Source organism: Colobus angolensis, unplaced genomic scaffold, assembly GCF_000951035.1.
Source record: "Colobus angolensis palliatus isolate OR3802 unplaced genomic scaffold, Cang.pa_1.0 Scaffold14, whole genome shotgun sequence".
Taxonomy (NCBI): domain Eukaryota; kingdom Metazoa; phylum Chordata; class Mammalia; order Primates; family Cercopithecidae; genus Colobus; species Colobus angolensis.
Genome location: NW_012114488.1, coordinates 4,725,739 through 4,739,821, shown reverse-complemented (window position 1 = coordinate 4,739,821; position 14,083 = coordinate 4,725,739). Strand labels below are relative to the sequence as shown.

The 14,083-nt window shown below is 34.1% G+C and overlaps 1 protein-coding gene across 2 annotated transcripts in view; it reads right to left on the bottom strand.

Moving 5' to 3' along the window:
* The window catches only part of SGCZ (sarcoglycan, zeta), a 1,174,808-nt gene that overhangs the window by 203,673 nt on the left and 957,052 nt on the right, over nt 1-14,083 (bottom strand). Inside the window, exon 3 of one of the 2 annotated variants that reach the window (XM_011934897.1) lies at nt 12,927-13,028. The exons of the other annotated variant lie outside the window; for it this stretch is intronic. Coding sequence (XP_011790287.1) covers nt 12,927-13,028 — 102 coding nt within the window. The remainder of the gene's footprint in view (nt 1-12,926; nt 13,029-14,083) is intronic. 2 annotated transcript variants of the gene reach the window in all.

Genomic DNA, 14,083 nt, shown 5'->3' with positions numbered 1-14,083 from the left:
TTTTTAAAATAAGGGAAATGTGGTGGTAATAGAAAAGTTGGAAAAACCAGGAGAAGCAAGCTTCAGAGTCTCAGGGCAGATTACATTTCAGAAAGGGTGCCTTTGAAACTTGAGAATTTCAGATAAAATATCCATGTCTGTGTACCCCGTGGAAAGTCTTGGAACACACTTCAGGGTGTGTTTGTCTGGGTTTGAGACTCTTGTTTTATATAATTTCTCAAATCAAACCAAACTGACCTAGTCACAGCTTCCCAGACAAATAATGTCTTTTATAAATGATTTTTTTTTTTCCTACAAACATCAAGTGATTTGGAATTCCAATCCAATCATTCTTCAAAGCCCAATTCAAATTCCAATCCAATCATTCTTCAAAGCCCAATTCAAATACACGATTGATTCATGAACAGTAATTTAGTGTAGAGGACCAGATTTCAAGTCAAAATATTGTCATTACTAATTGTTCACATGCTCAGATCCCAGACCTGACTTCTAAAGAAGAATAACTTTAACTGATAAAAGCAACTTCATCAAGCACCACCATAGTTCCATAGTCATAAAAAACAGAACAGTATCATTCTGCAGCTGAAGTACTACCGTCCTGTTCCCGATTTCCTGTTGTTTTTGGTGCATACTACTGACAGGGGGATATGAGTGCTGAGTCAGTTATATTTACACAGATAGGAACATAATAAAGCCATAAAGCCCATAAAATTCAAAGTTAGGTCTCTTCAAATCTTTTTGGAGCATGTACTCACCATAACTATTGAAAGAATATGACTACTATTTTTAGACAATACAATTTCATGCTAGGATCTAATTCACCCTTGTTTATATCAGTAAAAACTTTTGAAACAAGAATAAAAGATCAGGAATAATGAGGTCAACTCTTACGTATGCAAAGCATTCTATTTGTCTACAGTGACGGAGAAGTATTTTTTCAAATATTTAATTTATATTCTTTGAATATATGAATCATTCATTCACCCAATAAAGTAAATGTTCACTGAAATGTGTACTTTTTCCTGTATGTAAATACACTGTAATAAAAAGTTTAAAAATTGAACTGGGCATTTAATATACAAGAGGCAGTGTTGTATGAAGTGATCAAAACATAAGATTGCTGCTCTATAGAATTTACACTTTTTTACTTTATTCTTTGGAATAAACAAAGTGTTTCATATTTTATAATGCAGAATCCATTACATATGTGACACCTGAGACAAAATATCTTGCCACAAACTTATTGAATGTGTTATTTTAGTAGCTATTAGAGAGGGCAATGGTTTTTTGAAGCTGTCGATCAAACATATCACAGGATCATGGAATCAGTTTAGTTGGTTGAAACAATTATTTATACATATATGTGCACCTGCATATAATTAAATTAGAATAGATGGGCTTGTCTACAACAGATACAAAATGTTCAGAGTGTGAAAAATGTGTTTCTTACTGTGGTTCATATTCAAAAAAGATTGAGAAACACTGAACTAGTGTAAGTATTGCTAATATATTTCTTGTGGTCTGCTCCTAGGGCTTTGGGGGAAAAAAAGGAATTTTTTAGTAAATCTTTCTCTTCTTCATGACTTAAAAGATTCTGTATAGCAGTAGTCAGCCCACATACATGCAAATATGTGATTTTGGGGTATTGAAGGAATATACTAACTGGAGGACAATTTCTTTTGGCTTCATTAAAAGAAATAATACTGATGGTGCTTGTAATCCTGGCTACTTGGAAAGCTGAGTCAGGAAGGCTGCTTGAGGTCAGGAACTCAAGGCTCCAGTGTGCGATAATCACATCTGTGAATAGCCGCTGCATTCTAGCCTGGACAATATAGCTAGACTCTGTCTCCATAGAAAGAAGAAGAGGAAGAAGAGGAGGAGGATGAAGAGGAGGAGGAAGACAAAGAAGAAAAGGAAGAGGAAGAACAGGAGGAGGAGAAGGAAGGGAAATAACACTGATACTTCTTTAAAATTCCTATTCGCTGGACAGTGGCATCAATATGATATGGTTCCACGTTTCTTTACGCAAACAAAAAAAAATTATAGAGCCTAAGTACCTATTTAAAGAAAAAATACACAGCATGAATCTCAAGAAAACTCTTACAGTAAGCCAAGAATGTTACCCAGAACAGGAATAATAATAGAATTCTACAGACATTTCCTTCACCTTCTTACTGAGAAGACTGCGGATTCCTTTCACTGTCGTAGGCATTTCCCAGTGGTTAAGGACATAAGGATCAAAGCTTGACGGACCTGGAGTTGCATTCCTGCCCAACAACGTTTTTTCCTGATACTCAGATAAGTTACCTAACTCCTTTGAGCCACATGCTCTTTCACAGCAGTGAGAGTATTCTGATGAGTAGACTAATATCTGCTTCCTATGGAATGCTGTTAGAAGTGGTTGAGAATATGTCCCAGGCTCTTCAGCAATTAATACTTGAAAAGGACTTAATAATTGGTAGCAGGAGTTATTCAAGATGTAGAAAAAGGTTTCAGTTACATAATTTTATGTGCTATGCTAGGGCTGATTGTTTTTTTTTTTAAAGACAGGGACTCTTTCTCCCAGGCTGGAGCACTGTTGTGCCATCTAAGCCCACTGCAGCCTCTGCCTCCTGAGTTCAAGTGATTCTCATGCCTCAGCCTCCTCCCAAATAGCTAGGATTACAGGTGCAAGCCACCATGCCCAGCTAATTTTTGTATTTTTAGTAGCGACAAGGCTTTGCCATGTTGGCCAGACTGGTCTCAAACACCTGACCTCAAGTGATCCACCTGAACTCAAGTGATCCACCTTCCTTGTCCTCCCAAAGTTCTGGGATTACAGGCATGGGCCACCGCGCCTGGCTGGTCTGAAAACTCTTAACAATGAATGACACTGTTATATTAGATTATTTTAAGGAATTTAAAGTTACGTAATATTGGCTAGCATCTCAGTGTTACCCTTTTCTTAATATTTTCTGTTACAGATTCTCTGCAATAGGTTGTTATTCACACAAATCTGGTACTTTACAGAATAGCAATCTGAGCAGATATGTGCTTCCCATTTGTTCCAGGTCTGCTATATCATCATCTCTCATCTCTCATCTTTCTTGAGGAAAGACAAAAGTATATATTATATCCTCTCTCTCTCTCTCTCTGTGTGTGTGTGTGTGTGTTGGTGGAGACAAAGATGAAAAGATGAAAAACCACAGGTAATTCTTAAAGTATTTGTTTATAAGGGCAATTAAATTTGAGGTGATGAAGGAATCTTCATTTCTTGTAAGGCTTCAGTAGTGTCTGAGAGATCTCACCAGTGACAGACAATGGTATAATCTCTAGCAAAAATACACAGTAAGAAGAACTCCTTTTAAAGTTGCCCTGACATGCTTTTTTGTTTGTTTTTAAGTCCAAAGAATATCACACCTCTGCAACCAAGTTTAGCTAAACATATTATTTAGGAACTTCAAACTGTCTCCCAGTTTTAATGATGGTCTTCTACCGTAGCATTGTTTTTTTTCCCCCCACTCCTAACCTGGTCCAAAGTGCTGAAACTATTGCATACTTTCTTCTAAGGTTGCAGTTCAGCATTCAACCAATATAAATCGAAAGACAGATTTTCTTTTCCTGAAGAATATGTAAAAAAGATATTTTGTAGAGTGTGAATTGTTAAAAAGCAACGAATCAGCATTGAAAGATCTCAATCCAGTCATAGCATTGACTTTTAGGTTGCATGATTTGAGGCAAGTGAGTTGCCATATATAAGACGATATCTTCTTATGTCTAGCGTTAGGGATTAAATACAGTCATAAGAATCAAAATGCTTTGTAAATTGCAAAGTATAATGTTAAAAAGAATTTGAACTAAAATCAGTAGGTATGTGAATGGTTTCATAGTTTACATCAGTGGGTACACGGGTTGGTTCAAAGGCATATCTGAGCCACATAAATTTGCATAAAGATTTAATTTACTTATGTTTATATTTACGTATTTTCCTCAGCTTTTAGTGGACTCAATTAAAGATGTCTGGCTCTAAAAATATTAAAAAGCATTTTATTATGCAAACGAGTGCTATCTTTTCTATGTTCACCACTGGGTGTCTCTTAACCAGCAGGATGCATGCAACCCCTAGAAAGAGGTTTAGATGAATTATTTGCAAATGTTTGCAAAATGGAACAGAAATAGGCTAAGTTTATCAAAATTGCAAACATTCAAGTCCCATTATGTCTAGTGCTGTCAGAAATAGTGTAAATATTTGCTATAGATTAATTAAAATAGTCTATTTACAGGCACACAACGTAGAATCTACTTTTATGCAGATAAGGTGTACAGAGGAAGAAGTGATTTGAGGTTTGAATTCTGGCTCACCTTGGAGTCCTGAAACTTTGGACGCATCACTTATACTTCCTAAGTCTCCAGTGACTCATCTGCAAAATGGGAATAAAATGATCTACATTGTCCACCTGACAGGGTTGTTGTGAAATCTAATTCAAATCCAATTAAAGCTTAACATACTATGTTATGTAGAAATCATTAGCAACAGCAAATATTTGTTTTTCATTGCCTTGCTATAGGTTATTGGCTGGGTAATAATTTGATAACCAAAATAGACATGTCCCCTGTGTTATTTCTAGGTCAGCACTATAGTGAAATAGCAAACTAAAAATGTAAAACTCTAAAGATTATGAAGCAAATGGAAGTTGCGTATGATGCAAGGGGATAAGGATAACAAAACAGCCAGAGCAAAGTTAACCCATGCACAATTTAATAGTTAGCTTCCTTTTAGAACCACTTTTGAATAAGAAGAAAATCAAAGTAAATATTAGGACTCACTTATAAATAAAAAAAGTCAGAGTATATTATTAGACACATGAGATGTGGCCTAAACTGTTGATATGAACTTCAGGGCCTAAGGCAGATTTACTTGAAATAGAAAATATTGAAAACAGAATACTCAAGCATTAAATTTGATAAATCAGAAAAATGACAATAAGTAAATATAAAAAAGAAAAGTAGAAAAAGGAATTCAAAAATATAAAAAATATTTAATTGATTAAAACTAAAACTGTTTCTAAGTAAAAAAAGAAATATAGTAGGAAGACAATTGACTGTTCAGAATGTTTAAATAAAAAGAAGGAAAAACACAAAAAGGCAATATTAGATATTAAATGATATGTCTGTGTAAAGGGAAAATTTTGTATGAAAATAAAATGTAATAAAAGCTAGTTCTGTTGATTTAGAATATTACAGAACAGTTTTCATATAAAAAATTAGAAAATTAGTCAAATATTTTGCCTCAGAAGAGTCTCTGTGACTAGGCAATTTCATGGTAGAATTAAATCATACCTTTAAGGACAAGTAATCCTGTCTCACTAAAATTGATGTACTGTATAGGACCAAAATTAAAGTCTCTCAATGACTGGATTTAATGAAATATTAAGAGAAAAGTAAGAAAAAAAAGAGAAAAAAACTAAAACTGAGTATATGCAACAATTCACAGCAAAGTATTAATAAACTTAATTCAACAGTTTATTAAGACTGCTACCTCATGAACAAGAAAAGTTCATCCCACCATTGGCATATCTTTTCATGTCATTTACTCAATATATTAAATAACAAAAATGATTAAAAATCATCTTGATAGATATCTACAAATATGTGAAAAAACATACCTGACTAAACTGTAATTTATATGATAACATTTATGCCTGACTAAAGTATAATCAAGTTAATAGTAGAAGGAAGGATTTCTAGTCTCCATGTTACTCGACCTATCAGAGGCTGTTTTTCACTCTTTCAACCTGGAAACACTTTCACCTTTCTTCTCTCTGCTTCCAGGATACCATATTCTTTTGGCTTCTTGACCAATCTCACTGTCCTTTCCCTCTTAGACCATGAATGGCTCTTTCACTCTTCTCAAACTCTTCAATATTAGAGTGCCCAATAATTCATTCCACGGACATCTTATATTTCCCATCTATTCTTACTTCCTTGGTATTCCTATCCAATCTCATTTATTACACACACACACACACACACACACACGCCCTGCACTTCCAACATGAAATCTAGACTCATATGTCCACCAGCATGCTCATCTATTAGACAAAATTAATAGTTCCACAACTGTGCTCCTATCCTACCCCCACCCCTACATTCCCAGTTCTTCTTTGCAGTGATTAGTGGCAATTGCTGGACCAAAAAATCTTGATATCATGTTACATTTTCTCTTCCTCTTAATATACTATATGCAAATCAGCCATCAATTCCTTTGACTCTACTTTCAAATCATACTCTCCTTGACAATAATGCCCATCAAATAGTGAGGATTAAATGAGCTAACACATGTAAAACATTTAGTGCAATGTTTGGTCAGGAATAAAAATAATTAAAAATGAAAACGCTAAATGACTACCAGGAAATATGCAATGCTTATAGGAGAAGATCATTAAGAAATGTTTCTGAATAACACAAAAGAGGTTTAGAAACAAATGAGAAAAGAGCTATGTTCCTAGATAAGGAGACTCAATATTATCAGCTTGGTGCAAAAGTAACTGTGATTTTTGCCATAAAGATCATAGCAAAAGCTGCAATTGCTTTTGCACCAACCTAACACAAAGATGTCCTTCTCCAAAAATTAAATATAACCATAATTAACTTCCCAACAGAAATTTTTATGAAACTTGACAACTGATTATTAAGTTTATTTTGAGGAGAAAGTGCACAATAGGCAAAAGCTTTTCAAAGGTAGCAAAAACAAAGAACTCACTCTATCAATTAGGAAAAAAAAGTCTACAGCTAGACTTTGGGTTTCTTGCAAGTATATCAACAGAACAGCATAGAGTTACTGGACATAAATCTGTGTATGCTTGAGAAGGCACTGTATAAGAAAGGTTGTATTTCAATTCAGTAATAAAAATATGACTATTCCAATTACGGTATTGGGGACTATTGGTTTTTCAAAATAAAGAAAGAAAGGAGGAGGAGGAAGGGCAAGAAGGAGGGGAAGACAAAAGGAGAGGAACAGGAAGAAGAGGGAGAAGGGCAAGAAAAGAAAGAGATGGAGGAAGAAAGGATCCTACCTAATACATCAAACTCCAGAAAGGTTTTTACAAATCTCCCTCACTCTTTAATAATTACTTCTTTAATTTTTTTCAAACAACCAAAAATTTCATAATACAAGTTTATGGTATAAAACAGAAAAAGCAAAAGTCAAAAAAAAAAAAAAAGATTATTTCATAGCACCGTATACCATGAATCCCTACCGTACCCTAACCCATATCTCCAGAAACATATTCATGAAAGTCAAGCTCAAATAAACTAATACAAGTTAATGGTATAAAAAGAAAAAGCAAAAAAAAAAAAAAAAAAAAAAAGATTATTTCATAGCACCGTATACCATGAATCCCTACCGTACCCTAACCCATATCTCCAGAAACATATTCATGAAAGTCAAGCTCAAATAAACTAATCTGGATAGAGGAAAAGCAGATAGTATATAGAGAGTACTAGAAAAATCTCCTAAGTATTGAGCACTGTGTACACCATGGAAGTATTCTACAGGATAGAAAGTGCAGCTAAGAGCCATGGAATTAAAATCCGTATCTGGTTGGCACAAATCATTTAGAAACACCTCAAAACCTCAGAAGAGACAGAACAGTCACAGTCTGCCTTTCCCTTTCCAACTACAATCTCTCCAGCAAAACAAACAAAAGAGCTAGACAGTAGCCCCCCACCTCAAATTATAACTCATCAGGAGTAATCAAACTAAGTAAGAAAAGTGCTTCAATCATTAAACTTAAATATTATATAATTTTAATAAAACCAAATTCATAGACAGTAAAACATCATTATAAGATAAAAGGAAGATTGCAGACCAAAGGAAAATTCTGAGATTCACTATTATACAAAAAATATATGAATTAGAAAGTGTGAGGGCGAAATTTATTTGAAAAAAAGAAAGAATGGAATCATAGAAAAACTCTAGATGACAGTTACTTGTATTCAGAGAAAAAATATAGAGTTAAAAATTATTCATGAAATTATGATGGCTGTGGGGAACAAAGATGACCTAACATAAGAATTATTGCTTTCTCTCTGAAGTAGAAGAAACCAACACACAAAACTGAAAAGCTATTAAGTGACAAAATAGGTAAAATTTCTCTGAAATGAAAAAAGTGAAATGGTAAAAATATAGCAGGCATCCAAGCAGAACATTCATGTCATCAAAAGGAGAAAAATACCAGGGTGCCCTCAGATTTCTTATGGCAATATTCAGTGCATGGACTTAATAGAGAAGTGCGTTCCCAAATCTGAGGCAAGGAAGGCATGAACCATTAATAACACTCCCAGAAAAGAATAAAGGCAACAGTCAGACACCCGAAGCATGAAATATTTCAAGGATTAAAAAACCAACTAGCACTGTTACAGTTCTTTTAGAATCCGCCTAGCAAATTTTCTGGCTTTTCCCGGAAAATCTCCCATGCAGGTAAATAAAACGAATCAAAACTAGCAAACAAAACTAATTAAGAATACAAGGAAGGAAGGAAAGATCTGACTAATGAACTGAGAAATGGAAAATCCATAATATAAAGAATACTACAGACGATACGTAACTGCAGCCGTTTATATGTAGAATCAAGACCAAAGACCCGAGGCAGTTAAAGTTGCAGAACTGAATGTAAATATTATGAATTGTGACAAAGTTAAAGTAATACAATTATCAACAAACTGGAAACAGAGAGAAGTGAGGACAAACTGGAGAGCAGCTAATCATCTCCAATGACGCTGCAGGGAGTTAACAAAAGCTGTCTGAAATTAAAACACAGAGCTAATGCATTCAGCTTCTTAATGGTATTTATAATCTTTTATTCTTAACCATAAGGACAAGTTTTACTTTAAAAAGTTCTGTGGTAAAGAAATATTTAAGTTCAGCTATTTTCTAATTTATTATTTTTTTCTATTACATCACATATATTAATTACAAATAGCCTTCACATATCTTTATTTATTCTTTTATATGTGAAAATATATAATGTTATAGTTGTGATATGCTCATGAAATGTTAACAGTATTTTTTTTTTTTTTCCTGAGTGTAAAGACTTTGGAGTAGTTTGTGTTTTTTTAAAACTTGATTAAAGTGATTACCAAAAGCATAAACTTTATCTGCATTACAAATCTAATATGATAATGATAACCATGATAATAAAATGATTAGGAAAGCCTTCAGATATCTATGTATATGAATTAGCTTGTATGAAAGAAAGGAATCTAAATAGAGGAGATTATCCACGATACCTAAATGAAAGAGGTGAGGACATTAGCATCTCATGTAATCATGTAAAAAGACATTTGCTGTGCTCGCCTGGCCCCATGGCTTTGTGTCTGAATTCTGTAAAGAATAACTGAACACAAAAGGTGCAAAATGGGTGGAACCAAGAACTGGGTTAACATCACAGTGAAATGGACATGATGGGAAAAGCAGAGCCTTTTGCTGACCTCTGCTAATACGGGTGTCCTGAGAACTCAAGACTTATTTGCTTAACTGTGGAGTTACTAGAATTTGAATTATCTGGTAGTAGTTCCTCTGTCACCATTAATAGTCTGCCATGTAGGAAGCTGGGATCAGTGGTAGTGCTGAGATACCACTTCAACTAACAGTCCTTGAACAGGAAACAAACAATCCAAGAGGGCTGTTCAGTTCGTCTCAGCTAAGAGGTTCTGAAGAACTACATGATGCAAATTTTGCTAGTTAGAAGTAGTTAAATGCATGTAATTTGACCACATGACTACCTTGGACTCGTGTAACCTTGGGAAACATACTTCAATTACTTTTTTTAAAAAAGCTTGAAGATTAGGTGTCCTAAATTCCTGATATTTTAAATGTTTTGGCCTAAAGTTGGACCAAGTGCCTAGAAAATAGATGCAGAATGTTATAATCACTACCATTTATATAAACTAGCCCAAGTTACACATGCTTTGTATTGTTCTTCTCTGAATAGTATTATATATTTAACTTCATCAATGTTCTATAGTAATCTTCCCTGAGAATAATGTTAATTTTGAAAAATACATTGAATTCTAAGATGTTTCCTGGACCTACTATGATATGTTTTTTGTTTACATTTTTGTTGGACAACTTCGAAAAGGTTAATTTTTGAAAAGCATGAAAAAGGGTATAAATTGCTAAGGCTAATAATAGAACTTAGATATCTCAATATCTGTAGATATTTAATGATGGGGAGAGGTTGAGAGGAGCTTGTAAAGTTGGTCCAGCCCATGGTGGATTAGGTTAGGTGACTAAATGTGCATTTATGGGCGACTGCCTTTTCTGTCCAACAGAAATCTCTTTATTATCTTCCCATGTGCAGGACTCAAATGCCTGCACGACCGCAAAGTAACTTTAAGAAAATTCTGTATGTCAGACGGGAATACTGGCTAAATTGAAAGACAGCAACAGGGTGGCATTAACGGAGGCTAAACATACACAATCACACACAGAAATCAAAATTCCTGTACCCAGCAGGTTTTTTTCTGTCAGCTTCATCAAATCTTCCAAAGTGCTTTTTAGGTTTTCTAATAGATTTCCTTACCTTGAAACTGCAGGAACTTTGGAATTTTATCATAAAATTGTTGACTCTATGAAAATGTGTGGAAAGATTGAAACGTATAACAGAATTTTTAAAATTAAAAACCTCATTTCTACTTCCGTTACTGAAATGTGTGTGTTCTGCCTTAACCTATGAGTTAAGTACTTTGATAAGTTTGTACCAAACTCACTTAATGATGAGCACACTAAGGCTAAGAGAAATTGGGGCTGGCTTTCTAGAAGAAAAAAGGCATTCATGGGCAAGTGAATCATAATGTGAGAGGCGCTTATAAAATATATTTTCCTCTTTATTTTAAATATTTATCCAACTTTTAGGTTCATAAAGTAGTTCAGCCACTGTGGAAAGCAGTCTGGAGATTTCTTACATATTTATTTTTGAAGTGTACGTGGAGAGAATTTTCCAAGAAGTGTATGAGTCCTCTCCTACTTCTGTTCTTGCACCAGATTTGCTGTCTGGCTACCAATGTGCCTGCCTTTCCCATGCTTCGTAGTTACAGGGAGACAAACAACAATGAAGGAAGGCACAGAAAGGACCAGCATCAGGACTGGGATGTGAAGGGGAGCACATATTCTTCAGTCAATACAGTAGGTTTTGGAAATGCTTGTGAACATGGAGTTAGCTTTCTCAGGGATGGAAATTAGGAAGTTCAAGTGGCCCCACCTCACACTTTCATGCTATAATGTTAGTGGATTCTATCCTCTGTGGTCCATAGCTGGAATCCACACATATTCCTGTTTCTCAAGAGAAACTTAATTTGACACCTGTCATTACGCTCCCAGAAATGTCCTGGCTGAGAAGATAAATTCTACAACTTGCCTGATCGTAGAAGGTTTCACAATCATTTAAATTTTGTTCCCAGGTAGCCACTACAAATGAACCTAAATGACTTCAGAGATAAATCATTTCTGCTGTCCCTGGACTTATCAATAGGAGGCATTTTCAGAGAAGTTTTGGCCTATGCTTAGTCCCACTTGCTTCCTATGTTAAGCAGCTTCTTGATTTCCATGTATAAGGTTTAATTCCTTCAAATACTGCATTATTTAATAGTGCTGAACACAATACCTCAGTAAATAACTGTCAAAGACGGTGACTTTCAATCAAAGTAAGACACTAATATATGTAACCATGCTTTTCGTTTTCCCTTTTCATAAAAACAAAATAAAGCAAAATAACTAAACATTTTATTTTAAATTTAATACTTTTTTAACGTTTAATGATGTAAGGTCAGGTATTCATAAATCTGTCTACTGTGTTACTTGTCTCACCGATATCTGGAAAGTAAATTAGTATCAAAATAAAATTTCTAGTACCAGAGTAGAGTCAATACAGTATATCAGAAGCTGTATCAGTTTTCATATTTTAAGAAAGAAATCTGAAGTTAATATAGTTATCCTAATTAAATGTTTTATGAAAAGCAATCTTTTGTTCTGTTTTCATTTTGATATTTAAGGAAAAATAACTTTGATACAAATTATTCCAATTATGGCTCACTATGCAACCCATTGCTGATCTTCTACATCAATTAAAATGTTAAAACATTATTTTAGCCTAAAATAGACTTTCATATTTATGAAATAAGTATAGCCCTTTTTCAACTTTTATATAACACAATTCCCATTATTTCTATCTTAATAAACTTATTTCCACAACTATACATATAGCTCAGGGGGATATGTAATAGGAGACAAGAAAAATTCTAGTAAGTTTTTGATATATCCAAGATATTTACTACCTTCTGAGAGGCAATTTACATAAGCCAAAATGAACAAAATCTAAGCTACAATATTAATTTTTAGCATGCTTGTAAGAGATAAAACACAGGTAGCACATGTGAACACACACATATTTGAAGGATAAATATTCTCACTTGTTTTGCATAATGTACATCCAGAAATAAATTTAATTTCTACATTAAAATTCTTTGTCATTTCTTTTAGAAAATGCATGTCTATTAAAGCTGATGAGATATATAATATGCTGAATTAAAATCATTAATTCAAATCAGTGCCTTTTTGAAAAAAATATTCAAGACATATCAAATGCCCCCTTGGGATTTACTCTAACTTTATATTTTAATTTCCAGTGAAAATAGAGAGGCACATTTTACAGAGCAGTAAAAGCAACACTGCAGGTTAGTTCAGAATGGTTCTCTAACATTTGTCGGGTTGAAACTAACCTCCACTGATTTTCGATTATTTTATCATTTGATTTCTAAACATAGGTGTTTAGCTTAAGGAAGCTAAACACATGCTGAAGAGATAAGGAGATTCTATCGTGCTATTTCAAGCTAAAACATAACCTCTAAATTATCTTTTAGAGTAAACCAAAGCCAGTATCACATACCTTTCGAGAATGAATTTCTTTCACATACAATGGAAGTAGAAACTCAGATATACCTTCAAGTCGGATTCCCTTCTTGGTGACTCTCAGATTTCCCATACCATCCTACAAGCAATGAAATATAGTTCACTTTTAGGTTAATTGGAGAATGAATATCTGGCCATCATTTTCTTAGGCCTAAATTGAGAAAACAGTGAGCTCAAATCAGTGATGATTTAAGGAAAATGAGAGATTGAATCTACTTAATTAATGATTGCAGCACTTTGCATGCATATAGAGGGCTCTATTTAAAACGAACAGGAAAAGAGGATTTCAAGGACTGTGTCTTCTTCCAGCCCTACCAGTGACTAGGATTTGCCCAAGACTAAAGTCTTTACTTTCTTCATGCATCAGTCAGTTCAACTATTTATTTTGTATAATGATGCTTGCTACCTGAGTGCTGGAAAGAGCTTTGTTTGCAGAGAAATCTAGTAATATTTTTACATTACAGTCACACAAACAACTCTAAAATATTCAGTCACATTTGTACAATACTTTTAACAGTAATTAATGAGTGTCTGATATTAGTAACCATGACGTTCCACTGTTCAAACCTGTCAGATCCTATAGAAAACAGCAGTTTATGAGAAGGATAAAACAGGTACACAAATAATGCTTATGAGACAGAATAAAATAACTAAACAGAATGCTATTGGGAATTAAAGAAAGGAGGTTTTATATCTGATAAGATAGTAAACCATTTCTCATGGAAGAGATTGACTATGATAGTCATTAAGAATGTGGAATTCCAACAGGGAAGGTGCCTGGAGGGTGGAACAAAACGAACATAGCATCGGATCTCACTAATGTATGAGATTTCTATTTTCGAATATTGGGAGAGAAAGCAATGGAGAGTACATTTTGGGGCCAGAGAAAGGAAAAGCCACAGATACAAAGCTAAGGAGGATGTACTTCAGTCAGATTCCAAAAGAAGACACTATATAAAGGTTCTTACATAGTTCAACGGCTTGAAATGATTGGAGGCAGGCTTCAAGAAGATTAATCTGGCAGAAGTACTGAAGGACTAACTGATACAGTATTATTAATAATGCATAACTGGGTAGTAGTTTGAGGAATACGGTGGAAGAAAAATTTACAGACTTGATAGCTAATTTTATGTG